This window comes from Cygnus olor, chromosome 1 (assembly GCF_009769625.2).
Source record: "Cygnus olor isolate bCygOlo1 chromosome 1, bCygOlo1.pri.v2, whole genome shotgun sequence".
In the NCBI taxonomy this organism is placed as follows: domain Eukaryota; kingdom Metazoa; phylum Chordata; class Aves; order Anseriformes; family Anatidae; genus Cygnus; species Cygnus olor.
Genome location: NC_049169.1, coordinates 60,976,688 through 61,001,297, shown reverse-complemented (window position 1 = coordinate 61,001,297; position 24,610 = coordinate 60,976,688). Strand labels below are relative to the sequence as shown.

Here is a 24,610-nt window from a genome sequence, read left to right as displayed (position 1 = left end):
GTGCTCCTGCTCCTTTTGGAAGTGTTTTTGTGTTTCTAGATGCAGCCCCTCAGCTGGTGCAGATCACGCTGGCTCCACTGACATGTGGAGACCGTTACGTGCTTGCATCAATCACAGCATGCCAGTTTATTTTCTTTGTACTTAGCTGTTTTGCAATGCTTTCACAATTCAATTGCTGATATTTTTCATAAGTACACTTGAGCAGCTGCATCAGTGTGGAGTGCATGCAGAGGCCCCAAATTTTGCAACGCTTTCGCTCATGCAGGACACCTCTCACACACCACTTGCTCTGCAGGGAGGATCCTGCAAGCCTGCCAGCACTGCTGAGAGTGCCAGAGCAGTGATCTGCCACAGGTAAACACCCTCCTCTTCCTGCCTCTCCCTGGTGAGCGGTAGTCTCCGTGTTCTCCTTGTCCTTTGTGGTCAGTCTGCTGGGGAGAGGAGCCTGCAGAAGTCTGAATTCCCAGTGCCTGCTCAGCAAGCACCCCCATGCCCGTTCCCAATGTCCTCCCCGGTGGCCTGAGTTTGTGGTGTCTGTGCCCACCCTGCTCTGCTCTGAGCTTTTTGCTCTGGGGTTAACATTGCTGCTTTGTGGAGCTGAAACAAAATGCCCAGAGCAAGCGTTTTGTCAGTTGGTGATAAGCATCTTCCTGAACAGACTGGGTGCTGAAGGAGCTGGGTGCCAGGGGATTGGCTGGGGGTATTCTGCTCAGGGCTGTTTAAAGGCACCCAGGAGAGGAGCTGACTTCAGGTCTTCACGTTCAGGGTGGTGACTCCTTAGTGATGGCCATAGGAACCCCAGATCCCAGAGACACACGTGGCTATGACCCAGTCCTGCAATGGAAGGGCCTCTCCTCCTGTCTCCACTCATAAGCTACATCTATAGTGAGCCACAGTGACAGGGGAAAATGCACATGGCATTTTTTCCTTTGAAAAGCAGGCGTTAGAGCCTTGCTGGGCTGCCCTGGCCCCCCTGCTCAACTCTGTGTGTGAAGGAAATGTCCTCCTGAGGCTCTCTTCTGTGCTCAGACCTGCCCCTGAAGCAGGAGATGCGGTGACCTCTGCTGCAACACGGGTAATTGCAGCTGGAGCTCCTGCCCCTCCAGCAGGTCTTTATTCAGCCTGACTGGGGGCTGTAACCTCTGCCGGCTGCACGTCCTGCCAGCTGCCGGCATGCTGTGTGAAGTGCTGTTTGCATTTCCTTCTATTCCTGCTAACGCTACCTGCCATGCCTGATGCAATCCTGCTGACCAGCAGAGATCATAGAGAGGCTCAAAGTCCAGGATGGAAAAAGGAGGGGGCAAAAACCACAAATCAAACAACCAACTCTAAAAATAGAGTTTCCAAGGCAGGAGCTTGTTTGGATGTGGAGCTTGTTTGGTGATGTGGAGGGGACATGGGGCAGAACATGGGCAGAGGGAGTACCAGAGATGGGCTGCCTGTGCTGGAGCCTCCACGTTGGGGGGGAACATCCACAGGGTGTCTGTCTCCTAGCTGTAGCTATCAGTGCTTCAGCCATCACGCCCACAGCTGTGCTGAGTCCAGTGGCTTCAGGGAAACCTGAAGCGGAGAAGTGAGTCTCTGGGGCTGGTGGAGCCCCGGTTTTTGGACAGGGATGGCAAGGAGCAGTGTCAAAGTCAGGTGTAAGCATATCTGTGCTGGAAAATGTGAGGTTTAACTGCTGCAGGTGTCCGTAGTGGCAGATGTGGGTGACAGCCGTGGTTTGGGAGGTTCAGGGAGGATACTGGGAGAGGCTTCTTCCCAGCGGGGTGGTGCAGCACTGGAGCAGGGCACTCAGTGACTCTCCATCCTTGGTCAGTTTAAGACTCAGCTAGACAAGGCCATGGCCGATCTGAAGCAGTGCTGGAAGCAGCCCTGCTTCTCATGGGCACCCAGAGGTCTGTTACAGTCGACACTTTTGTGACTGTACTTACTTTAAAATTGAATAAACATGGCCTGATGTTGACTTAACCTTCCCAGTGAGCATGTTGATCTGGTTTTATTGACGTGCTCCTTCCCAGAATCTGATTCTCACTTACTGAATACAAGTGAAAATGGGGGGTGGCTTGTACGTTACCTGGAAATACATGCGAGTTGGGTTTTTGGGTACTTTTTGGTTCCATCCCTCGGGCTGTGGGAAAGCTGGCAGAGGCAGCACGCTTGTCCCTGTGACAACAGTGCAAAATACCATCCTGTAGCAAGCTCTGTAGGTGCAGAATTGGAATAAGGTTTTCCTCCTGGCCAGAGGCTTTGCTTGCTTTTTACAGGGCTCTTCTCCCTGTTACCTGGGATGGGCTGTCAGAAACTCTGGCCGTGCATTCCTGTATTGTCTCACAGGGGATGAGGTAGTGGTTGTGGTTGAAGAAACCCTCCTTGTCCCCCTTTCCTCCATCAGAGGCACAGGGAAGGGCGAGCGATTAATCTGAAAGTCTGCACAGTAAAATATAAATCTCCGCAGCTTGCGAAATGTTGGATGAAATCCAGAAAGGGTTAACAAGGAAATGTGTTCCCTCCAGCATAATTGTATATTTGGCTTATATTTTAATAAATGAGTAACAGCTGAGCAGAGAGGCCAAAAGAAGAGAGTCCCCCTCCCTACCCTGAGCTATGCTTGAGGCAGGGCCTGTGCTGTCTGCGCGTCAGGTACTGCGGTGGGGGAGTTAGCCCAGCACGCTGAAGATTAACCATGAATTAGACAGCTACACGGAGAGTGAGGAGCAATCGAGAGTGAGTGGCTAATGCAGGTGTGAAGGCTGTTGTTTTTTTTCTTTTTAATGTTTAAATTTTCTTTTCAATTCCCTTCAGGCGGGAAGAGAAGGAAGAAAGCCAGGCACTGTGGTGGAGCCTTAGGGGAGCGGGAGGCCTGGGGTGATCAATCAGCAGCATTTCAGTGAGATTAAGGAGGGACCTGGGGTAATATATGAGGCAATGTGGAAAGAGGCATTTTATTACAGTCAGCTCTGGAAGGATTCAGTTCCAGATGGCTGAAGTGGGGGTAGATCAGGAACCTCTGTCAGAAGGGGCCCACCATCCAAAAACGTGCAACATAGCAGCAGCAGTTGAAGGTTTCCTCTGCTCCAAAAAAAAAAAAAAAAATCTCTCCTGGAGAGAGCTGTCTCCATAGCTGGTTAAATCAGTTTGCACTTGTGGGAAATGCCCTCTTTGTGAGGACAGATGGCGATGAGTGGGGCCATTTTGGCACCTCCCCCCCATTCAGAAAATGCGTCTTGTTCTTGTGGAACAATTCTAGGAAGGCTTTGGGACCGGTTTGCCGCTCAAAAGCAGATGTGTGGTGTGGCTCTGGATGATGGTGTGTTGTCATAGCACTGGTGGGAAGATTGGCCTTGACCATTTCCTCCACCATAGCTGCTCCACAGGCTGACACCTCCAGGGCTGGGAGGCAGAGCACTGTGCCTACACCCTGATATGGGGACCCACCTCCCGAGGGAACAGCCTGAAGCTGCTAAAATTCTTTCTGGTAAATGACCAGGCAGCGGCTAGCAACCAAGAGCTTTCATAGCTCCCAGCCAGAGTGAGAGGTAAAGCAAAGACCTGGTTCATGGAGGAATTTCTCCCGCAAGAGCTTGGGCTGTTGGGTGCTAGCATTGCCCAGCTCCCTGTCAGAGGCAGAGTAGGCCTCAGACCACAACATTGATGTAGTGCAACAACTCACTGGGGGGGGGGGGGGGGGGGGGGGGGGGGGAGGGGATGTTGTTTTATTTCAGTGTTGTTTTTTGATTTGGAGTGGTTAAAAGGAATTCTCATTTTTGGAAAATTTGGCTGTACTTTGCAACAGTGTTAGACTTCTCTGTTGGATCTCCTCTGCTAGAAATGTTTAGATTTATTTTTGTTTGTGTTCTGTCTTACGCAGCTAAGAAAACAGTTTCAAATAGGACAAATTGTCTTGTTCCAGGGAGGACGTCTCATCTGGAGAGTGAAAACAGCTTGCTACTTGGAGTGCTGTCTGCAAAAGAACAAAGCTCTAAGGACCGTTCCCTACGCTGTGCCCCACAAGAGAGATTATTGAGCCAAAATGTTGGCCTCAGGAAGCGTCTTACTATGCTAGACAGTTTCCATGTGAAACGGCTTTTTTCCTAGGATTTGTGTGCCCTAGCACCTGGTCATCTCGGTGCTGGTCCTTTGGGGAAGATGGGCAGGGAGGCAAGTGCCTGGGCTATTTGCTTCTCCTATTTGTAAGGGGAATTGCATTAGTTCATGTCACAGGGACGCTGGAGTACCTTTCTGATAGCCTTTACTAGCTGGTGCTGTGGAAGCTGGTGCTGAGCATTTTAATCAGGTTTGTGTCAGTCCTGTATTTGTGTTTTGCACATATCACAGGTGACATGAAAGGAAGAAAGGTTCATGAAAGAGCCAATTTTCCTGCACGGCTTTCATGGAAAATGAGTTCTGATGCACAGAATTGTGTTTTCTAAGGCAGTTGAATGAAAAAATTACAGATACTTAGAAAAGTGAGATGACATCATACGGTCTGTACATTTTGTGAAAATAAATCAGGGCTACTATTATTAAAATATATGCACTTGCAATGGATGCTTTGGCAGACTGGTTGTAATAAAGAATTTTAAAATTGGAATAGGTTAAAAATTCAAGTAGGAAGGAGTTCTAAAACCGAGAGGAATTTTCCTTCTTGAAAACCAGATGCAGTTTAGTCCAATTTCTAGCTAAAGAATGGAAGTGTGGATTCAACGCTTTTAGATTCTCAATTAAAAGATCATCACCACATTATCAGGATGTCAGACACATCACATTCATCACTCTGTTTTCTAGAAATTTTTACTCTTGTCCAAACTACAGCTGGAAATGCCTAAATAAAATGAAAAGGGGGCAAGTGTCACCCAGGCCAAGAACTGTTTTCCTCTCAAGGCTTAAAGTATTTTCATTAAGAAAAAAAAAGTGTTAGGACATTTAAGTCTTTTCATAGACAGCTCACAAGACTAAATTCGTGAAACTCTCTAAAAAGAGGACCCACTGGAAACAATCTTTATGCTTACACCTACAGCAATCACTTTGGATTTATTACTACATCTCAGGCTGCAAGCCTGAGCCTGATTTATTAGCTACTGTCCCTTTGGGTTTCTTATCCAGGGCAGTAAAACAGCTGTAGAAAGCTGAAAAGAAGTCGAGCTGCACATCTTGTCTTTTTAGCCTGTTTCTTGTGTTCATTATAGTCTATAAACAAACATCTTTCAGGTCTCCTAAATAGATTTTCTGATCGAGTTCCCAGAACAGACCACCACCAGTCTCATTAAAGCTTATTTATGCTACTTTCATGCATGAATAAAAAAGCTCCCATTCACTGCTGATTTTATTTAGTTAGATCCTGTGCCTTGTAGTGGACATTGAATTGGTGTGACATTTTTTGGCATGAAAAAAAAAAGTAGTGTGACTGCAGAGAACAGTTTGATGCCTAAATCTTTTCCGTATGAAAAGGAAGGGGTTAACCTGTTCTTGGCTGTATTGTATTGATTGAGGCCCACACAAAGAAAATACAGCTGTAAATAGTTAGGAGTATTCCCTGGTAGCTGAGGGTTTTTTTTTTTTTGGTAAGTCATTGAACTGGGACTTTGGAGGTATGAACTGTTTCCCAGGGATGCCACCCACTTCCTGCATGATAGGAGGGAGGTCATTACTTGCTCTAGGTCTCAGCTCCCCGACTGGGAATGATGCTTTCTCCCTCCTCTGCTCTGTCTAACTTGCTTGTTTATATGGATAACTTTGCAGCAGAGTAACATCTACTCTCTCTGTGTGCTCAGGAGGATGGGTCCGTCTCCCGGCTGGGGCCTCTAGACACCACCACAAATAACAAATACGATTTCCCCTTTATGTCTGTCTCCTTCATCTCCATCCATGCTGCAGTGTCTGCAAGGTAAGATTAATGGCTTGGAAAAAAAAAAAAAAAGAAATCAGTAAAAACAAAGAACAACTGAGTAAAGGACCAGCAGGTGTGAAAAGTTGTGAAATGGGTTTGTTTTTCTCCAGTCTTGCTGGTTGGTGAGCTCAAGTGAAGGTATTGCATTTTGCACGAGAAGGATTTGAGCCTGTAGTTTAAGTCAAAGGGTGAACAAAAAGCAGCTTTGTGCATTTACTTCGTGCTAAGCACATTGTGAATATTCTTAGGCACTGCCACAAGGATTAACATCTCTGCATTTTAATGTGCCTTGTGCCGGAATTTAGCTAGAAAGCAGAGCAGGCAGGAACGGGCTCTCCAGGCGGTGCTCTCTGCTAGGTGTCTCTGAAGTGCTATTCAACAGCTTTCTGTTACTCTTTTTTTTCTTATTATTCCTTTTTTTTTTTTTTTTTTTTTTTAATTATTTTTCCTTCCACTCCTTCAACAGCTTCTGGAACAAATCCTGATAGATTTCACCTTTCTGAAATTTACTGTGCTGGACTGTTTTATCTCCAAATACTCTTGCATGGCAATAGTTTATATATAAAAAAAAAAAGAGGCATGTGGACAGAAGTATGGAGTTTGGTATTTACTTTGGATCATTAACCTGGTGTGCAAATTTGACTTGATCTCTCTTTCTCTCTCTCTTTTTTTAATTCTCCCCCCCCCACTTCTTTGTGGAATTTCAGAGCCCGTGAGGAGACACAGCCTTTTGCTGCCTGGGGATCCCAGCAAGAAATGGGAGGCTGATGGATTTCAAATGCACCTGCTTGGTTTAAAACCCAGCCAAACAGATAAGTGCCCTTTTAATTTTCTCACAGTAGCGTTTTAGACATATCTGCGCACAAAACACCTCTCTTCATGCTGGTTTTAGTTCGGGGAGCTGTCTGTGCATCACCCTTACAAATGAATGCTCTGTATTTCTCCTTTCTGCTGAGAAATGCCAGACAATAGCAGTGTTTCACATGTGCTGATTAATTAGAGTGAGGTTGCTGCAGCTGAGGGCTCAGGAGGCTGCTGGGGTCTCTCCCAGCCCCTGCCTCCAGCAGCCCTGTGAGGCTCTGGGGAGCGGGGCTGCGGTACCAGGCGATGCTGGTGTGGCCTAGCCCAGCCCTAGGAGCCCTCCGGGACTCATTATTAGGGGTTTAATAACCAGGCTTGGCTGGCTTGATTGAGAAGATGCTTGTGCAGGCTTGGCGCGATCTCAGAGAAGGCAGCTAAAGCTGGTGGAAGGAGAGGGCTTTGTACATGTGCTGCTCATATGTGTGTGGAGAAAGCGATAACCCTGCTCCTTCCTGGACGGGAAATAACTGGGGAGATGGGACAGAAGCCCTCCGTTATGCTAAGGCTGCACAGTGTGGTATCGTGGGTGAGTGGTAATGGGAAACGTCCCTGCAGAGGTGTGGGGGCACTTGAATCTGTGGACAGAAAATACAGCCCATCAGGAAAATAACTTCTGGCTTCTTAGATGTGCTACTGCCCGCTCACAAAGGCACCAATACAATTATTAAAAAATGTAAGTAATCTAGAAAATGCAGTTCTCATGTACAGTGTCGCTCTGCAATAGTACACAGTCACGGGGTTGGGGCAAGTATTTGCTAAACCCGTGATGTACAGCATTAGAGTAATGCAAAAACCACTGATGCAGTGTGTGTTGGAGGTGATGTGTGGCAGGTGAGGACAGGACCCAGATGACTCCAGACCCATCTTGTCTGCTTTAGCAGGGTTAATTAGCATTGTAAAATGTCCACCTGGCTGTTAGGTTAACTACAAACATATTTGTTACAGCAAATTAGACTGTGCTAACTGATGTGAATTTGCCTTACCTACCTAAGTGAAAGGAGAGTTTCTTGCTGAGGGCACCAGTCCAGAGCCAAGAGAAGCTGGAGGCTGATTCCTTGCCTCAAATTGACCCTGAGCACAGCCTGTAGCCTCTGTGTCTTGTCTTTTACTGACTGGAAATGCAGCTTGTAACGCTGCCCGTCCTTGCAGGGAAGGGCCACTGAGTAATGGGGAACGAGAGCTGCGGTGATGAAGTAGGAGGTTGCTGCAGCACAAGGGCTGGATCGAGGTCAGCTTCTGAGATCCCTGGAGTGCCTGAAGTTCTCTCTTTTCTTGGAAAAACTCCTCACCCTTGCTGTTCTTACTGAGAAGGGATTTGGATTGATAGTAGAAACAGCATTTCTGATATCAGTGACAGTCCTCTAGCTTAGAATAGACAGCAATATTTATTCTTGGCTCTTCAGTGATCTGATAGTGAAAAGGCTTGGTGTTATATTAAGGAACACTGATAAAGTGAAGCCTTCACGTTAAGGCTGTAACTGGGGTTTGTTCAAGAATGGATGGGAAATTAAAATAGCTGAAATACACAAATGTTTTAAGCTAACAGGCTGAAATACACAAATGTTTTAAGCTAACAGGGCTCTTTGCTCCTCCAAAAATAAATAAATAAATAAATAAAATTGACCCTCAAGGTCTTGATTATTAGGTGTGCAATGTGAAATGTGTTTTTCTGCTGATGTGCCGATATCGATGTTCACCCAAATTAGTTCCCAATAAATTAACTCCTAACCTGGCAAATTCCAACGAGGGCTGCAAACCTCTCTTCGGGCATCAAAGTTGCATTTGGAAATCATGTCCTAAAGTGTGGCATGCAACCTGTAATGCTCTGTGCTCCTTGGCAGAAGTGGGAGAAAAAGCTGCCAGTCCCTCTCAGGAGCTGTGGTGGTGTGAGATGATGCTGAGTGTATTATATGCAACTGTGGTTTGTCTGCTGGTTATATCCAGTGGCTGAGGAGGAATCAACAGATCTTGACAGGTTGCTGCAAAAAATCTTGTCCAAAAAAGAAGACGCCCAAATCCCTAACTCTTTCCTTGTCTTACAGGTGAGCCTTGAGGACAGCTGAGAGGCACCATAACTCCTAAATGCATGAGCTTCCCCTGGGATTAGAAAAGCAGCCATGGGGAAAGACAAGAAAAAAGAGGAGGCTGTCTTTCTGAGGAAAAAGATAACTTTGCTGAGGGCTTTCTCGCTTCTCATCGGCAGCATGGTTGGCAGCGGCATCTTTATCTCCCCGAAAGGAGTGCTGAAAAACTCGGGCACTGTGGGCTTCTCCCTGGTGGTCTGGTTTGCCTGCGGGCTCCTTTCAATGTTTGGTGAGTGCGGAGTTGGGTAAGCCTTTGCTTAAGCACCTGGGAGGTGAGGGGAGCCAGCAAAATTGTATTATAAATAGCTGGGAGCGGAATAGACCTAAAATTCCCCATTCTAAATGTAGCAGAAACAAATGCTTAGCAAGCCTGGGGGTCACAGGGGCCTTTGCCAGAGCTGGTGGGCCCCTGTCAGAAGGGGTCCGGATATGCCTGGTTCTTCTCGGAGCGAGGAGATGGAGCGGATCAGTTCCTGCTGCCTTTCATTCTGGTTCTTCTGAAATAATGCAGTTCTTACAGTTACCATGGGTAAAAGCCATGGCTTTCAGTTTCCTTCATTAACTGTATACAAGCACCTTCTTCTCAGAAATGCTTTAAAGTTGCTGTTAGAAGTGCAAGATCTCTCAGCTCTGGGCAGAAATCTGAAGCTTATTTTCAGCGAGTGACTTTAAAGTTCTTCCACTTTTACAACTTGAGGGAAAAAAAAAAAAAAGAAAAACAAGAAAGGAGAAATACTCCATGTGGATAAAACACCTTGGCACTGTGACATTTAGAAATTGGGATGTTCAGTTGTTAATCTGGCAACAATCGTGATTCTTGCTCTTTGCATATGCCTACCAGTATTTCACGTTGTGCTGCTGAGCATAGGCTGCTTTACCCTACATGTGGGATGCAGCTTCTGCGTGGCTGTTTGGGGAGTGATATACTTTGCCTAAGGAAAATCTTAAAGCATAATGTGAGCAAAGAGTCTCTTTTAACTGAGCAGAGTGATAAGCGATAAGGCATGTGCTGGCCACATAGCCCAGCCTCAGCGCTGGGAAGGTGTGGCAGTCTCAGCAGTGGCAGCTGCTCTCTGTGGCAGTCTTCTGTAGCCTCTTCTGGCTCGGCTGCCTCTTTGTTGAGTTGTTGCATTTTGTAGTTGAATCTGTTGGTTTTCTCTTCCCTTTTGTCAGCTTGATGACCTCCTGTGATCATTTTTCTGATGCATTTTTTTTGGATACTTAAATGGCCTGCTTTCTTTTATGCTTTCTTTTATGCTTTTTTTTTTTTTTTCCATAAAGTGTGACGTGTATGAGCTCTGTAGCCTGACTTCAGCAAAGCACCTTAAACACAAGCTTTAAGCGTGTAAAGAAACCCACTGGGATAAATGAGAGGAGGGCTCTGCCTGTATCCAAGACTTTGGACAGGGATTCAGCATAAGTTCACCGGCGGAATGACAGGAAAAACTGGGGCCCTCACCAGTGGTGTGACCTGAATGATCTCCGCAGGAGTAGGAGGCACAGGTGGAGGTGTAAAGGTTTCTCTCCATTTGCCTGGAAGTTTTAAAGCTGTCTCCTCAGGCTCACCTTGCTCTGCAGCATCAGGGCCATGCTTTCCATCGGCAGCAGGTCTCCCTTCTCAGACATATCCTTCCAGGTCCTCTCTCTGGGGTCTTCAAATGAAGATGTGAAGGTGCAAGATAAGGACACAGGAACGTGGTCCGTGATCAGAAATGTGATTGAAATGGTCAGGGCAGCCACTGGCGGTCAGTTGAGTGCTGCAGCCACCCTGTGAGCACCGTTACACCAAGCTGAGAGGGGAGATGAGGGAACGCGAACCTCCAAGATGTTTGTCAAAGGATGTCTCTCTTAGTTTAGTGCAGTGTTTCTTCCACACAGCTTCCCTGGACAAGTTGTATCATTAACCAGGCAACAAAATTTCCTTCCTTCTGACAAAAGAGTGAACTTTCTTCTAAACACACTAGAATAAGGAAAAAGAGTGGTTCTGCTAAAATCCCCTTTTCTTCCTCTAGTTCACCACTTCTTTTAAACAGGCTCCTTCAATCCCTGGAAGTCATACAGAAAAGAGTATCCAAGGGATGATTTACTCAGTTCATTTATACCTGAACTTTTCCAGGTGCCTTGTGTTATGCAGAGCTTGGAACAAGGATCACCAAGTCTGGAGGACATTATATCTACATTTTGGAGACATTAGGGCCTCTACCAAGTTTCTTATTTCTGTGGGCTGAGTTTTTTGCTATCAGGTAAGAGATTTTGTCTGTTTGCCCTTTGCTGGATGTTCTGATTTATTTAAGAAAATATTTATTTAATTTATGGTTCCAGGCAACAGCCTAAGCAGTTTGTAATGGAAAAAGGAAAAAAATCTGAAAAACTTTTAAAGACTTTCAGTAATAAAAGGAAGAAGACAGAATGAGTAAACAGTTACATGTGTTCAGTGTGATCTGTACTTGAGGAATATCTCTCCTCTCCCCTGGCAGCTCTGTTATCATCCAAGAACTGTGATATATTTTTGGTGACAGGGAGTGGATGCCAGGTTCATTTCAGATCCTCTCATTCTATTGTGAAACTTCTCACATTCTTCTGTGGGGAAAAAAAACACTTTCTGGCTTAGCCCTGAGTTAAATAATAACTTAGAAAATTGTAAATGACTTTTCTTTCCACCTGAAAAAGGAAAATCCTCCCCTTCCAACAGCCTGTCCTCCATGTATGTTGGGATGAAGTAGGACACATGAACTACACAGCTTTGCTCTGTATGATTAATCTCAACTTTTGCGTTCAAGCTAAGAATTAACCTTTTTGCAGCATGTGCTTTTTAACCCATTTGCTGAGAAAACCTATGAAAAAGACTCTATGGGATCTACGTTGTGGAGCAGGATTAGGCTGGGTGGGAAGCTTCCCACCCTCCCCAGCTGTGCACGGCTTTCCCTCGTGGTATTTTTTGGCTGTCCGTGGACCAGAGTTTGATGCTGTGCTTGTTTCCCCTCGCCAGGCCTGCCAACAGCGCCGTGGTTTCGCTGGCATTCGGGCGCTACCTGCTGGAGCCTTTTTTTGCCCCCTGTGCAGCCCCTGTTCCTGCCGTGAAGCTCGTCTCTCTCCTGGGGTACTGTAAGTACACCTTCATGCCACTGCCAGTCTCGGGGCCTCTCTGCCCAGGACCCGGGGTGCTTACAGGGCTTTATCTTTTGGGACTGGGGTCCTGTGCTACCTCCTTGGCCACTTGAAGCTTCCTGCTCCAAGGAGCTGCTCTGGGGCCGCAGTGTTTGCCAAGAAGGAGCAATGGCATCCCTGTTGTCTAGCTGGAGCCCAAGGTCTTGAGGGGCATCCCCCTTGAGCATCCCCCGGGCAGGGAGCATTCCTGTATTTATTTATTTTCTTCCCCTGCGTGTGTCGAGCACGGGCTGCAGCGGTGTGGTCTCCTCTCCAGACGCGGTCCTCACCCTCAACTCCTGGAGCGTCTCCTGGAGCGCCCGGTTGCAGACAGCCCTCTCCATCGTCAAGCTGCTGGCGCTCGTGCTCATCATCGTGCCAGGGATGATGCTGCTGGCCCAGGGTAGGTGCATGGCCGATGGAGGGTGCTCGAGGGAGAGGGGCTGTTGGCTTCAAGCTGTGTCACCTCGCTGGAGCTGATGCTCCCGGCTCAGCTCTGCTTTCTCCAAAGGTTTTTTTTGGAGATGAACTCACCCAGGGTGATGTAGGCACCCACCTCTGCTGATGCCTTCCTTCCTACAGCCAGCCCGTTGTCAGTGTGGCTCCAAACCTTTCGAAAGCAGCATAAATGCAAGGGATAGCACGGACAAGTGACAGCATCCCTTGGTGACCTGAGCCTGTCACAGCTGTGTAAGGGGCTACCAGCCCCCCGGTAACTGCATCTCTAACCATCCTGTGGCTTCAACTGATGCTTTTTACCTCCTAATGGAGATGGGCAGTAAGGCGGTACGCTTACAATGGACTCATGCAGGATTTCATGCTCACGTGCAGAGGAAAAAAATATAACAAAAACCCTACCAGTGGTATCTTCTGGGATTGATACAGGTTTATTGGCTTTAATCCAAGCCTCAGTCAGTAGAAAAGCCCCTGGCATTCACAGTCAAGGGATAAAGTCCGCTATGGCTTCACACTATTTCCTTCCTCTGCAGAGGGAACAACAGAGGCAGTAGGCTCAACATTTGTGTTTCTTTCTGATGTTTGGAGCTGGCTCCTTTGAACGTGCAAAAACCCTCAGGCGGGCAACACTTCTGAAATGAAGGACTGCCCTGCAGCTAGAAATCCTGAGCCATTATTGTTAGGAATGCCTTCAAATGACAATCTGGAGCCTTGGCACCCGTCCTCCAGCAGGAAGGGTAAGTGCCGGTGACATCTGGAGAGAGAATCCGTGGAGAGACCCCAGTATGTCAGGTTGTGTTTAATGTGACTCGTGGGGGACTCTAAATCACTCATGAATGTATTGCAGACCGTAAATTCTTCTTCTGTCACATCACTTATCGGCAGTCATTTTAGAATATAAAAAGACTACCCCAATAGGTCCACTTCCATTTTCTAGTTTAGCTTTTTTTTTGAGTCCATTTTCTTTTTGACTTAGTTTTTGTGCTTGTTTTTAAACTGGTTAGCCTCACTCCCCAGCCTTTCTCTGTTTTCTTTAGTCACACTCTTGTCCTTTCCTCTGCCACTGCATTCCCCTTGACTCAGGTTTCTTAAAGAGACTTTCTGGGCTAGCTTTTCACACCTGGATGTCCAAGTGTCATCTCAGAGCTCCTCACAGAGGCACCTCTGTGGATGTGGCCTGATTTTCTCCATGTGCTCTGTGTCATTTCATCCTTTTCCTGGAGAGACACAACTGCATGAGCTTTGCACTTTGATATGAAAAGACGCTTTGATATGGAAAACTGAATATAGATGTGGAATCCAAACTTTTTGGCACTTGGATTTCAAAATGTTAGAAATATAACTGCTTTTGACTGTCTTCTTCCTTCAAATGAGAGGCCGTTAGGTGTTTTTCCTTGCCTTTCCTTGTGTTTTTGGTGTTTTTTTTTTTTGAGTTTGATATAAAATATACCTCATAACCTATATCCCGACTTTGATATTTTTTCATTTTTTTTGAACAAGGATGGCTTTGTAAAAACGACCATTTCTCTTCTGCTTCTCAGTGCTGGCCCAGGTTCATTTCAAGCAAAGCGCTTTTAGGAAAACTGGGGGGAGCTGGTAAAACAGGGTGTTTATCCGAGCTGCCTCTAGTTTTTATTATTGCGTTTGCTTTGCCCCCTGTGTCCCCAGCTCCCCTCCCGCAGGGCTGTTCCCACGCCGACTGCCTCCCCCCCTGGTTCCCATGCTCTGCGCAGCGTGGGGCCGGGGTCAGCAAGCTGGTGGCAGGGCCGGGGGGAGCACGGCGAGAGCTGGATTTGCTGCCTTGCTGGCTGCGCCACATCAAAAAAGAGCGAGCGTCCAGCTGCTGGTGGGATGGGGAGGAGGGATTCAACCTGGGCAATCGCTTTGAGGCTGAAAAAAAGGACGGGAGAACTTCTTGTCCCCACGATCTCCCATTTCCACAGCAGGCACTATCTGAGGGAGAAACAGACGTTGCCGTTGCCCTTCCTGAAATTTCTCTGGTAGCTGGTCAGGAGATAGATTTATTCTGTCACTGTGTATGCAGCTTGCATGTCAGCACAGCACCACAAATTAAAGCAATGAAACAAATCCAAATGCCCGGCTCCAGGGAAGTCACAGCTGCTTCTTCCAGGTTTGGACAGGATGTTAGCCCATGGGAAAGAAGTCACAGAATCACAGAATCGTCTAGGTTGGAAGAGACCTTCAAGATCACCCAGTCCAACCTCTGACCTAACACTAACAAGTCCTCCACTAAACCATATCACTAAGGACTACATCTAAACATCTTTTAAAGACCTCCAGGGATGGTGACTCAACCACTTCCCTGGGCAGCCCAGTCCAATGCCTAACAACCCTTTCAGTAAAAAAGTTCCTCCTAATATCCAACCTAAACCTCCCCTGGAGCAACTTTAGCCCATTCCCCCTCGTCCTATCACCAGGCACGTGGGAGAATAGACCAACCCCCACCTCGCTACAGCCTCCTTTAAGGTACCTGTAGAGAGCGATAAGGTCGCCCCTGAGCCTCCTCTTCTCCAGGCTGAACAACCCCAGCTCCCTCAGCCACTCCTCGTAAGACTTGTTCTCCAGACCCCTCACCAGCCTCGTTGCCCTTCTCCGGACTCTCTCGAGCGCCTCCATGTCCTTCTTGTAGCGAGGGGCCCAAAACTGAACACAGTACTCGAGGTGCGGCCTCACCAGAGCCGAGTACAGGGGGACAATCACTTCCCTAGACCTGCTGGCCACGCTGCTTCTTATGCAAGCCAGGATGCTGTTGGCCTTCTTGGCCACCTGAGCACACTGCTGGCTCATATTCAGCCGACTATCAACCAGTACTCCCAGGTCCTTCTCTGCCAGGCAGCTTTCCAACCACTCATCTCCCAGCCTGTAGCGCTGCTTGGGGCTGTTGTGCCCCAGGTGCAGGACCCGGCACTTGGCCTTGTTGAACTTCATACAGTTGACATCAGCCCATCGGTCCAGCCTATCCAGATCCTCCTGCAGAGCCTTCCTACCCTTGAGCAGATCAACACTCACGCCTAACTTGGTGTCATCTGCGAACTTACTGAGGGTGCACTCAATCCCCTCATCCAGATCATCGATAAAGATATTGAAGAGGACTGGCCCCAGTACTGAGCCCTGGGGGACTCCACTAGTGACCAGCCTCCAACTGGATTTGACTCCATTCACCACAACTCTTTGGGCCCGGCTGTCCAGCCAGTTTTTAACACAACGAAGCGTACGCCGGTCTAAGTCCATCCCTGACGTTTCCCTGCTCTGTATCTGTTGTTTATCTCTTCTGTAGGCCACACCGAAAACTTCCAGGATGCTTTTGACAAGCAGTCGCTGGTCCCAGACAAGCTGCCCTTGGCTTTTTACGCAGGCATGTTCGCCTACTCAGGCTGGTAGGTGTGACAGGAGGGCACCTGGTGGGTGGTGCGTTGCGTTGACACCTGGCTCGACCTCTCTCCTTGTGTCTCCCCACTGTGCAGGTTTCAGACCAGCTTTGTGCGTGAGGAGTTGGTCAGACCTGAACGGTAAGGCTGGGAGAAGCAGGTGGCTCTAGTGTGCCAGCCTCCAGGGTACCACTGCTTCCCCTAATGCTGGCAAACAGCATGGGAAGAAATAAGTCTTTGGGCTCACCTAACCAGCGCCAGCTGCAATCTGTAGTAATGTGATGAAAAACAAAGGGGGAATGGCTTGTTCATTGTGTGCCTCTCTTCCTCTTTCTTGTAGAAACATCCCCTTGGCTGTCATTGTGTCTGTGATCACCGTCATTGTGGGGTATATGCTCACCAATGTCTCCTATTACACTGTCCTGGGAACACAAGATGTTCTGGCTTCTCCGGCTGTGGCTGTGGTGAGTCGTCACCCCTACTGATATCTTTCTTTAGTGTGGTCAGCTTCTGCTGAGGGGGTGGTTATGGCAAGGGTCTAGGAGATGGTTTTCCTAATAACATGCCTTTTTGCTTTGTTATTTCTCTGTATTATTGGACAACAGTAACTTCTAGTCTTTCCTAAATGATAATGAAAAAGAACCTGCAGATGACAGTAGAAAAGGCAAGATTTATGAGTTATATTTTACTCCTTCTCTTGAATCTGATGTCATCCAGAGATCACCATGTGTTCCTACAGTCATGCTTGCTCTTCCCCCAGAGTTTTGTGCAGCGGGCCTGCAGAAGCCTTATCTCAGTGGTCCCGGTCCTTGTCGCGCTGTCCTGCTTTGGAACCATGAATGGAGGAATCCTCACGTTTTCAAGGTCAGATCTCTGAGATGTTACTTTTTTTTTTGGCTTATTGACTCAGAGGGAAGCACCAGTAACCTGTGCACCTGTCCATCCTCTTGATGGCATTTTAGGCACTCTTGTGGGAAAATCAAGGCCTTTGACTCCCAGTATGTAAATTACAGGACACTGTTGGCTGTCTAAGGGTCTCCGCTTCCTTTTTCTGGCCAGGTCTGGCTGGTCATAAAAACAAGATTTTTTTGCCTCTCCCCCCATCCTCTCATTTTAAAGTGAAACGTCAATGTTTCTGGGGAACTATGAGCTTTGTTGACACTGGCAGCTGCTCAGTGAAATGGAGCCATCTTTTGCGGGCTTCACCCAGCTGCTTTGCTGCAGGGCACAGGGTCCCTCCACTGTGAGGAGGGACCAAACTCTGGCCAAAAGAGTTCTCTGGCCAAAAGCAAGTGCTCCCTGGGGGACTTTGCTTCGAGTTCACTGAAAAGTTATCATGGCCAGGCCACTCCCTAAGCAATAGTCAAGGCTCAATTTTGTTCCATGAAAAAACCATCTTGCCAGCTCCACTGGCTACTACACTGAGGGTCCTTGTGGGAGCCTTGAAACTGGAGAGGAGGGCAGAGTTCATGGAGAAGTGTGTTGTCCTGTCCCTGGGGAGCTGAGCAAACTCTCTGGGGCCAGCTCCATTTCACAGCTCTGGTTGCAAAAGGAAAAATCAGTTGATATGAAAGGGATCTTTCACAGCACAGGAGCTAATGAGTTATTCGATCCACTACCTTCAAGTCCTGTGTTGAATACGGTGGGGAGAATCCCCCCACTTAACTCCTCTAGATAGCAATTTTCTTGGAGGACGGGAAGTCCCTGGAGGTTCTTCATGTCCCTGTCACCCTTCTCTCCCCCTTCCTGGCATCATTAACATAATGACTGCAGAAAGGCCATATAAACAGTGATGGGGCCTCCCTGGCTGCTGGCCAGCCACACCCCAGCAAAACCACAGAGACAGCAATAAAAACAGTTATATACTCATGTCCCAGCTGCTTTGGGCTCTGTTCCAGCCCAGCTGATGCTCTGGCATAGTTTGTGGATATTAAGTTTATAAAACTGGATGCAGTGCCTTCTCCCTAATTGCCCTTTCATGGTTTAAAGGAGGGATGGAGGCAAGAAGCTCTTCACTGTTGTTTTGTAGCTGGCCCTGTGTGTAGCTGGCCTCCCTGGAGGATGATAAACTATATTGTCTAACAACTGGCCAGAGGCTTGAAAACCCTCTCTTCTTTAAGGAGCTTGCACTGCATTTATACCTCTATATAGTTTATATATCTATCTATATCTATGCATATATGTTTTATTCCTGGCCTGTCAGGCCCTCCTGGGTCTTAAGCCCAGTCTCCTGTTGGGGTGGGCACCAAGGCTGACAGTCGCCTTTCATGAACTCACCAGCCTCTCTTACAAAGACCAGAGGTTTGTGACCCCTCTGCTTCCTACTGTTTTGTTTCTGTTTCCAGCCTGACCTCGTTCATGGTCGCTCTGGACTTGCCCAAAGGTCTCTGCTAATGGGCCACCCGTGGGGACAGTACCAGCAGTGGGCTCTGTGCTGAGCTAATTGGTGCTTGGACAACGATGCAGAATTAATCTTTGGAGATCTTTTTTTTTTTTTTTCTAAATCCTCTAAAAAGTGAATCTAAGTGCAGAACTGTGGCCTTTAATAGCAGACATGTGGGTGGGGTGCATTGTGGCTTTTGGTCAGTCCAGCTATTGATCTCTTCATTTCTAGCGTGACTGTGGGGTGCTGATGCATAGGGCTCCCTGTCTTTTTCTAGGACACTGTTTGTGGCTTCCAGGGAAGGGCAGTGGCCTCCTCTCTTCTCCATGATCCACATTCGAAGACATACTCCCCTTCCCGCTGTCATGTTAATGGTAAGGGGATCTGCCTGTCTGACATGCCCTCCTCTCGCAGTCTTGGCTTTCTTGTTTGGTCTGGCAATCTGCAAACCTGGAGAAGCTGAGGAGCTTTAAAGGGTATCAAGACACTAAATGAGCTTCCAAAAAATGAAGAAAGTGGAACACTGGAAATGGCTGTAAATTATTACGTCCCCTTGTGCGGGTAGTGGGATCTGAACCCTGTTGCCCCAAAGTCCCTGCCTTACTGCCTCAAATGTGTTCTTTCCAAGTATTGTCCCCACCATCTGCCACAGTTACTGCTTGGTGTTTCCTATCGTCTCCCCCAGGCTTTGGCTATTTGGAAAACTGAAATTCCCAGGTTCAGTGGAAATCCAGGAAATGAGTATTTATGGAGAGGCTCTCAGGTTTGGGTTGCTGTAGATCTCCATTGTTCCTTTCTGTAGCATATTGCAGTTTTGTATTTGGGACTTTTGATGGGAGTCTTCAGTCTGTGACAGGGTTTTGTAACACGTTTGGTGACCTCAGAAATGTTGGGGCTGTGAAGTAGTTGCCTGTGGTTGCAGGGGGGCTGGAGAAGATGATCCATATTACCTTTTCCAGTCTGAGGACTGCAGTAAGGCGTTAACGACTGTATTTCATCTTCACAATGCTCAGTTCCCTTTGGTTACTACCATGGTGTGTATCGGAGATATCTACCATCTAATGAACTTCTTCAGCTTTTCCCGATGGCTCTTCATAGGATTAGCCACCCTCGGGCTCATTGTCCATCGCTGCCGTCACCCAGAGCTGCAGAGCCCGTTCAAGGTAACACATGGCGTGTATCTGACAGCCAGAGACACATGTGCCAATCTTTTTTTTTTTTCTTTCTTTTTTCTTTTCTCCATCTCTGTATCCTTTGCTAAGAATTAGAGCATTGCATGGCTGTGATTGCCTTTAGGCTCTGAGGGCCTCAATCCCTATTGCTCAGTAAGGCATGTAGGGAGCTGCTGAGGTTGGCTGATATGCCCAAATGGCCAGATTTGGTAAATCCTGTAAAAACAGTTCTACGTGGTGTCATCAGATGCAGCCAAAGGGGGTGGTAGCCTGCTCCAGGGGACAAGGTATTGGGCTGGGAGCTGGTAGATGGGCAGTTCCCATGCTCACCTCTCCTGAGCTGCAAGGGGGACCCTTCCTGGATGTGATTTCAGTGGTAGGTAGGTCTCTGCCCTGGCTGAGAAGCAGAAAGCTGTCAGGCTTGGGGGAAAAGGGAATTGCCGGAGGAGTCCTGGGAGCAGACCTGACTTACAGGGAATGGACTCCCGGCACAAAAATACCATGTAGCGTAAAGCAGCTTGAGCACAACTCCGTGCCATTACAGACCCTGAGGATGTGCACAGTGTGTGCGTGTATAACACAAAACATTTCCTTCAGCTGTTAGCTAACAGCAGCCAATGGATGGCGTGGCACCTAGAGAAGGACCTGCCCTCCTGTCTTGGGGAGACGGGGGGGGCTCAGTGAGCCTACAGCCATATGTGACCGCTGTGGGATGCAGATTGTGCTAAGCACACAGGTGCCTGGTGGGGTTTGAGGAGCTGCCTGATGCATGCCACGTCCAGATGTGTGCACATGTACAGCTCCAGCACATTTGGGATGCACTGGACCCGTGGACATAACCATCAAGAGGCATTAAAAATGGGTAGAGGGAAGTGAGGAGGTGAAGGAGATTCAATTCCCTGCTCCTCAAGGGGCAGCTTGTCCCCTTGTGCCTTTCTCTGGCCTCCATCTGGGCACCTCTGGTGGCTGCTGGGGTCTTGCTCGTGGGAAGCAGCCGGTCCCGTGTCGGTGGGAGAAGCTGGCGTGGCTTTCGCAGCCCCTGTTGTGCTTGGGACACCTCTCCCACTGCTGGATCATCTACATTTGGCCGGGGCTGTGCTCATCTTGTGCACAATTTGTTCCCCTCTCCGGTCGCGCCTGCATGGTGTCTCCAGCCAGTTCCTGTGGAGGAGACCTCCAAGGCCACAGGCACTGGGCAGCTGATCAGCAAAAAACTCAGGGGAAAGAAACGCTTTCCACCAGTCCCAGGGCTCCTCCCCAAGCCAAGCGAGGCCTGATGCGAAGTTTGGGGTAATTTTTCTTCTTGGTCTTTACTGGAGACAGTGTGTTTAGCAGAGACCTTGAAGCTTCCCAGCTTGTTGGCTGGCTGTGCTCATGCACTCACCCAGAACCAGATTTTTTAATGAGCTTTAATTTTTTCTTTTAAACCAGCCAACCAGCCTGCTTGGGAGAAGCTTATTAGTTGATAGCACTGGTGATATTTTCAGTTTGTGGGAGTTTGCCCTGTTTTGTTTTAGATAGAGGTTTAGGTTTTTAGTGCTTCCTAAGAACAGATTGAACGAGTGAGGGAAATGCTGGCAGTTTGGTTGTCTCTTCCTCCCTCTCCCCAGATTTTATGCCCACTTCAAACCCAAAATACAGTCATCTGCAACAGCGAAGGACTGAGTGAATGTGATGTGTACATGTGCTGCTCTCCAGTGGTCAGAAATATTTCTTCTTCTGACGCCAGCCTGCTTACAGAGAACAAATAATAAAAAATGTGAGTGGCTGTGCTGGTAATTTTCCCCCACAGCATTTTCAGTTAAAAATGGTAAGAAAACACCAGGAAGAGGAGCGAGCAGCCCCCTCATGCACCTCTCACACAGATGTGCAGTGTGAATGTACGCACGTAGGAGACACTGGCAAGGGATGTTCCGGCTGGAAAGGCAGCAGGAGCACGCAAGTTTGGTGGCTGGATGGCTGCCATTGCTAGAGCAACTGATCTCTCTCAGCTCGGCATGGTCAGCATCCAAAATGTGATCCTCACCCTAGGTGAGATCAGCAGCTCCTTTATCAGCTATGGCAAGGAGTAACTTGGCTTGGTTGGATCTAGGGACTAAGGGAGTGTTTCACAGCTTATTTATTACGGTCTTCCAAATAACTCTCCAAATAACACAGATAAGTTGGCTCACCCAACAAGGTGAGGCTGACGTGCTGAGAGCTACTTTGGTCTTTCATCAGGGTGTCATTGAAAATCATGTTCTTGATGCAAGTGCTATGGGGTTGAGTGTCTGGTTTATCCTGTTTCAGTCACTATAGGTCTCAGGCGAGCTGGAGGCAGCTCAAAATGAGTCACAAGTGTTATGGCCAAAGAACGGCTTGTTTCTAAGGGCTTCTACTCATGGCTTCAGATTTTCCACTAGCAGTTGCCACAGGTGGCAAGCTTGAGGCGTGTGTGGACATGCACATGTGCTGTATATTCACAGAGCAGTGAGGTCTGGTTGACTTCTCCCCGGCTCAGTGTCTTGTTGCGAATGAGGTGAGGTTTATATCAGTGCACATGAGGTGAGGTTTATATCAATGCATGTAGAGGAGGTGTGCACCTCTCAGGGCACACTGGGCTCCCAGGGTGATACAAGTAAACTTTTCCTCTATGCATCCTACTCGCTCACAACTGGTTGTACAGAAATAGTGCACAGGACAGATATGTGACTTTTCTCATCTTCTTTAAAATGGAAAAGAGAATACAGTGCGTGCTGGCTTGTATGAAAGCTGATCGGTTTTGCCTGAGCATCCTCTGTGTTCTTTCCCCAGGTCCCGCTCTTCATTCCTGTCTCTTTTACCATCATCTGCCTCTTCGCAGTGGCAATGTCTTTCTACTCAGACCCCGTAAACATTAGCATCGGATGCACCATGGTGTTAAGTGGCTTTCCAGTCTACTACCTCGTAATCCACAGGCAAATGTCAAACCGCTGCCGTAGCCTGCTTTGTAAGTATGCACTTGGGTTTCAGCATCCTGGACCCAAGCATGCTCGGGGTAGGGATGTTGGTTTGCCGCCAGTGCTCATCTCTAACACAAATCACTCCGTGACCAACAGACCTCGTGGAACCTCAGTCACAAACCCTGACACCCCTTCCCTGACTTTTCTGGGATGCAGCCTCCACAGCCAAAGAGAAGGGGCAGGCTATGCTGTGTGGGGCTGGCCTGGCTCGTGAATGCACTGATAAACCAGCTTAACATATTATTTTAGAAAAGACAGGGCTGAGGTCTACCAACAGGGGGAACCAAGAGGATCACTTTTGCTATCATATCTTTATCATATCTGTGTGATCAGCACCTCTGTCAAATTTGGCTGAAACTGAGCAAAAAGATCAAAAGTGAGTATGGAGAGGGTGAGAGCCAGGCACTGTAACCCCATGCACAAGCATATTTGCTGAAAGGCTGGGGAGAGGACTGATAGGAAAAGATGATGCAGCCTGCAGGCTCTTTGGTGATGGGGCAGCTTGTCTAACAGTACAGATTTGGGCACAGATGTGGGTGTGTAAATGAAAGACATCTCCCCATCCCACGTATGGCATAGATTTAGCTTGGGTGTAGCCCTGGTGGCACAAGTACAATGACTTACTCTGAAACAAGAGCCCAGTTTTGATTTTAGTTTATAACTTCAATTGTGAATCTTGATTTCTTTGGATTTGGTGTTGTGCTGAGGTGTACTGGTAACCAGTGAACAGGAAAAAAAAAAAGTATAGTAAGAAAGAAAACAGATACAGTGATCTGCTAATATAAAATGCTCCAGCAATCAGTGTTGCTCTGATTTTCATCCCCAGTTTAAGATATCCTTCAGATTAAACTTTCTTTGTTTTTCCTCCCTTCAGATTATGTTACACAGAAGCTGCAGTTACTGCTGGAAGTAGTTCAACAAGAAATCAAGACGTACTGAGGAAACCATCATAACTTACAGGAGAAAATGAAATCTACTTACTCCATTTTTGATACCTTTGATCCTACAAAAAGCAGGCCACGCTCTTATTCTTTTAATCAGTGCAAGTGAGGATGAGCCTGAGCCAAAACGTTGCTGCAAGCAGTCGTAAGCTTGCCAGTCAGGATCTGGATGAGCCTGTCACATCTGCTTCTGCCCTTTCCTTTTTTAACAGAACAATCTAGTTCTTTGAAATGAGCTTTCTTTGCCTGCAAAGTGTCTTTGAAACGAAGATCCTAATTTTGCGGCCCGGCGCAGCCCAGTCCTCAGCAAAATATATACTATTTTTATTTACCTAACTTGGCAAATAGTGGAAGAGATCCTACTGCAGAACTACTGAAGAGCCCAGCCACATGGAAGCCAAACACAGGTTTCAAACTGAAGCTTTGTAGCAATCAAGGGAAATGGTGATGTGGAGAAGCTTTATAAAGGGAAATGGACAAGGAGAGCAAATTAAAAATAAGGTAGATGAACTGGAAAGTAGGAGGTGGGAGGCTAAAACTTCATTCACCAGGAAGAGCAAATCATTAACAAAGGAAAGTTAGAATGTTTTGCTTTGATAATTGTATAAGGAAAATAAGTTTATTTTGCTTATACAATAATGTTTCAATTTTGAATTTTATTTTTCTGAAATGATGTTTCAAAATGTACTGACACAGTAAAAAAAAAAATCTAAATACCTACAAGAATAGGACAGAATAAATTCTGATTCCTCACCCGGTACTACTAGTGAAGTTGAAAATTGAGATTTTGGCCCAACTCCAGTGAAATACAATTCTCCTGCAGGAGGACAAGATCACTGAGTCTTGGGCAGATTCCTTCGTAAGCACATCTTTTGGTGCTGTAAGAAGACATTCAAGACTTCATGTCTGAGCTTTAACTTTAAATCTACAGTCAAATGACTTGTTGAATCGATACATAAATGCTCACATGAACCATTGTCATCAGAAATGTTTCTGTTGTTGGGTTATTTTGGATTACATTATTAATGTTGCAAAGTTATGTCCAGATAAAAGAGCAATTAACACTTAAGTGATTGGAAATAGTTAATCTTTTCCTAAAAGATTGGAAGTAGCATACAGGGCTTCGTCTGATGGCCCCTGAAGAGAGGAAGAGCAGAATGTGAAGCATTTTTAACCTTTTGTATTGAGCATTTATGTACTTAGAAAACTAAGTAGCATTTACAAAACCAATGTAATCTACCAAAACTGGTAAAATGCACTATCAAGATTTGGAAATAAATAATTAGGACTTTTTTTTTTTTAAGCA

The 24,610-nt window shown here is 47.1% G+C and overlaps 1 protein-coding gene across 4 annotated transcripts; it reads left to right on the top strand.

Moving 5' to 3' along the window:
* Positions 1–242: 242 nt before the first annotated feature.
* Positions 243–24,601, top strand: LOC121063963 (cystine/glutamate transporter-like). 4 transcript variants are annotated; one of them, XM_040544992.1, is made up of 14 exons: positions 243–354; positions 5,778–5,887; positions 6,598–9,064; positions 10,952–11,078; positions 11,825–11,940; positions 12,260–12,385; positions 15,737–15,836; positions 15,924–15,968; positions 16,168–16,291; positions 16,588–16,691; positions 18,488–18,584; positions 19,224–19,373; positions 22,176–22,350; positions 23,238–24,601. In XM_040544992.1, the coding sequence occupies exons 3-14, from the start codon at positions 8,869–8,871 to the stop codon at positions 23,300–23,302; spliced, it is 1,425 nt and encodes a 474-aa protein (XP_040400926.1). In that variant the 5' UTR covers positions 243–354; positions 5,778–5,887; positions 6,598–8,868; the 3' UTR covers positions 23,303–24,601. The 4 variants fall into 4 exon arrangements, 3 of the variants coding, with proteins under 3 accessions (XP_040400926.1, XP_040400928.1, XP_040400929.1); XM_040544994.1 differs by lacking the exon at positions 243–354 and having other exon boundaries at positions 5,674–5,887; positions 6,598–6,702; positions 8,794–9,064; XR_005816246.1 differs by lacking the exon at positions 243–354 and having other exon boundaries at positions 5,674–5,887; positions 19,286–19,373.
* Positions 24,602–24,610: the final 9 nt, after the last annotated feature.

Bases quoted from the DNA above. Each gene is read 5' to 3' on its own strand.
- LOC121063963 (XM_040544992.1), top strand. From the start codon at position 8,869: ATGGGGAAAGACAAGAAAAAAGAGGAGGCTGTCTTTCTGAGGAAAAAG. The intron at 9,065-10,951 runs GTGAGTGCGGAG...GAACTTTTCCAG, and splicing joins CGGGCTCCTTTCAATGTTTG to GTGCCTTGTGTTATGCAGAG. The intron at 16,692-18,487 runs GTCAGATCTCTG...GTCTTTTTCTAG, and splicing joins GGAATCCTCACGTTTTCAAG to GACACTGTTTGTGGCTTCCA.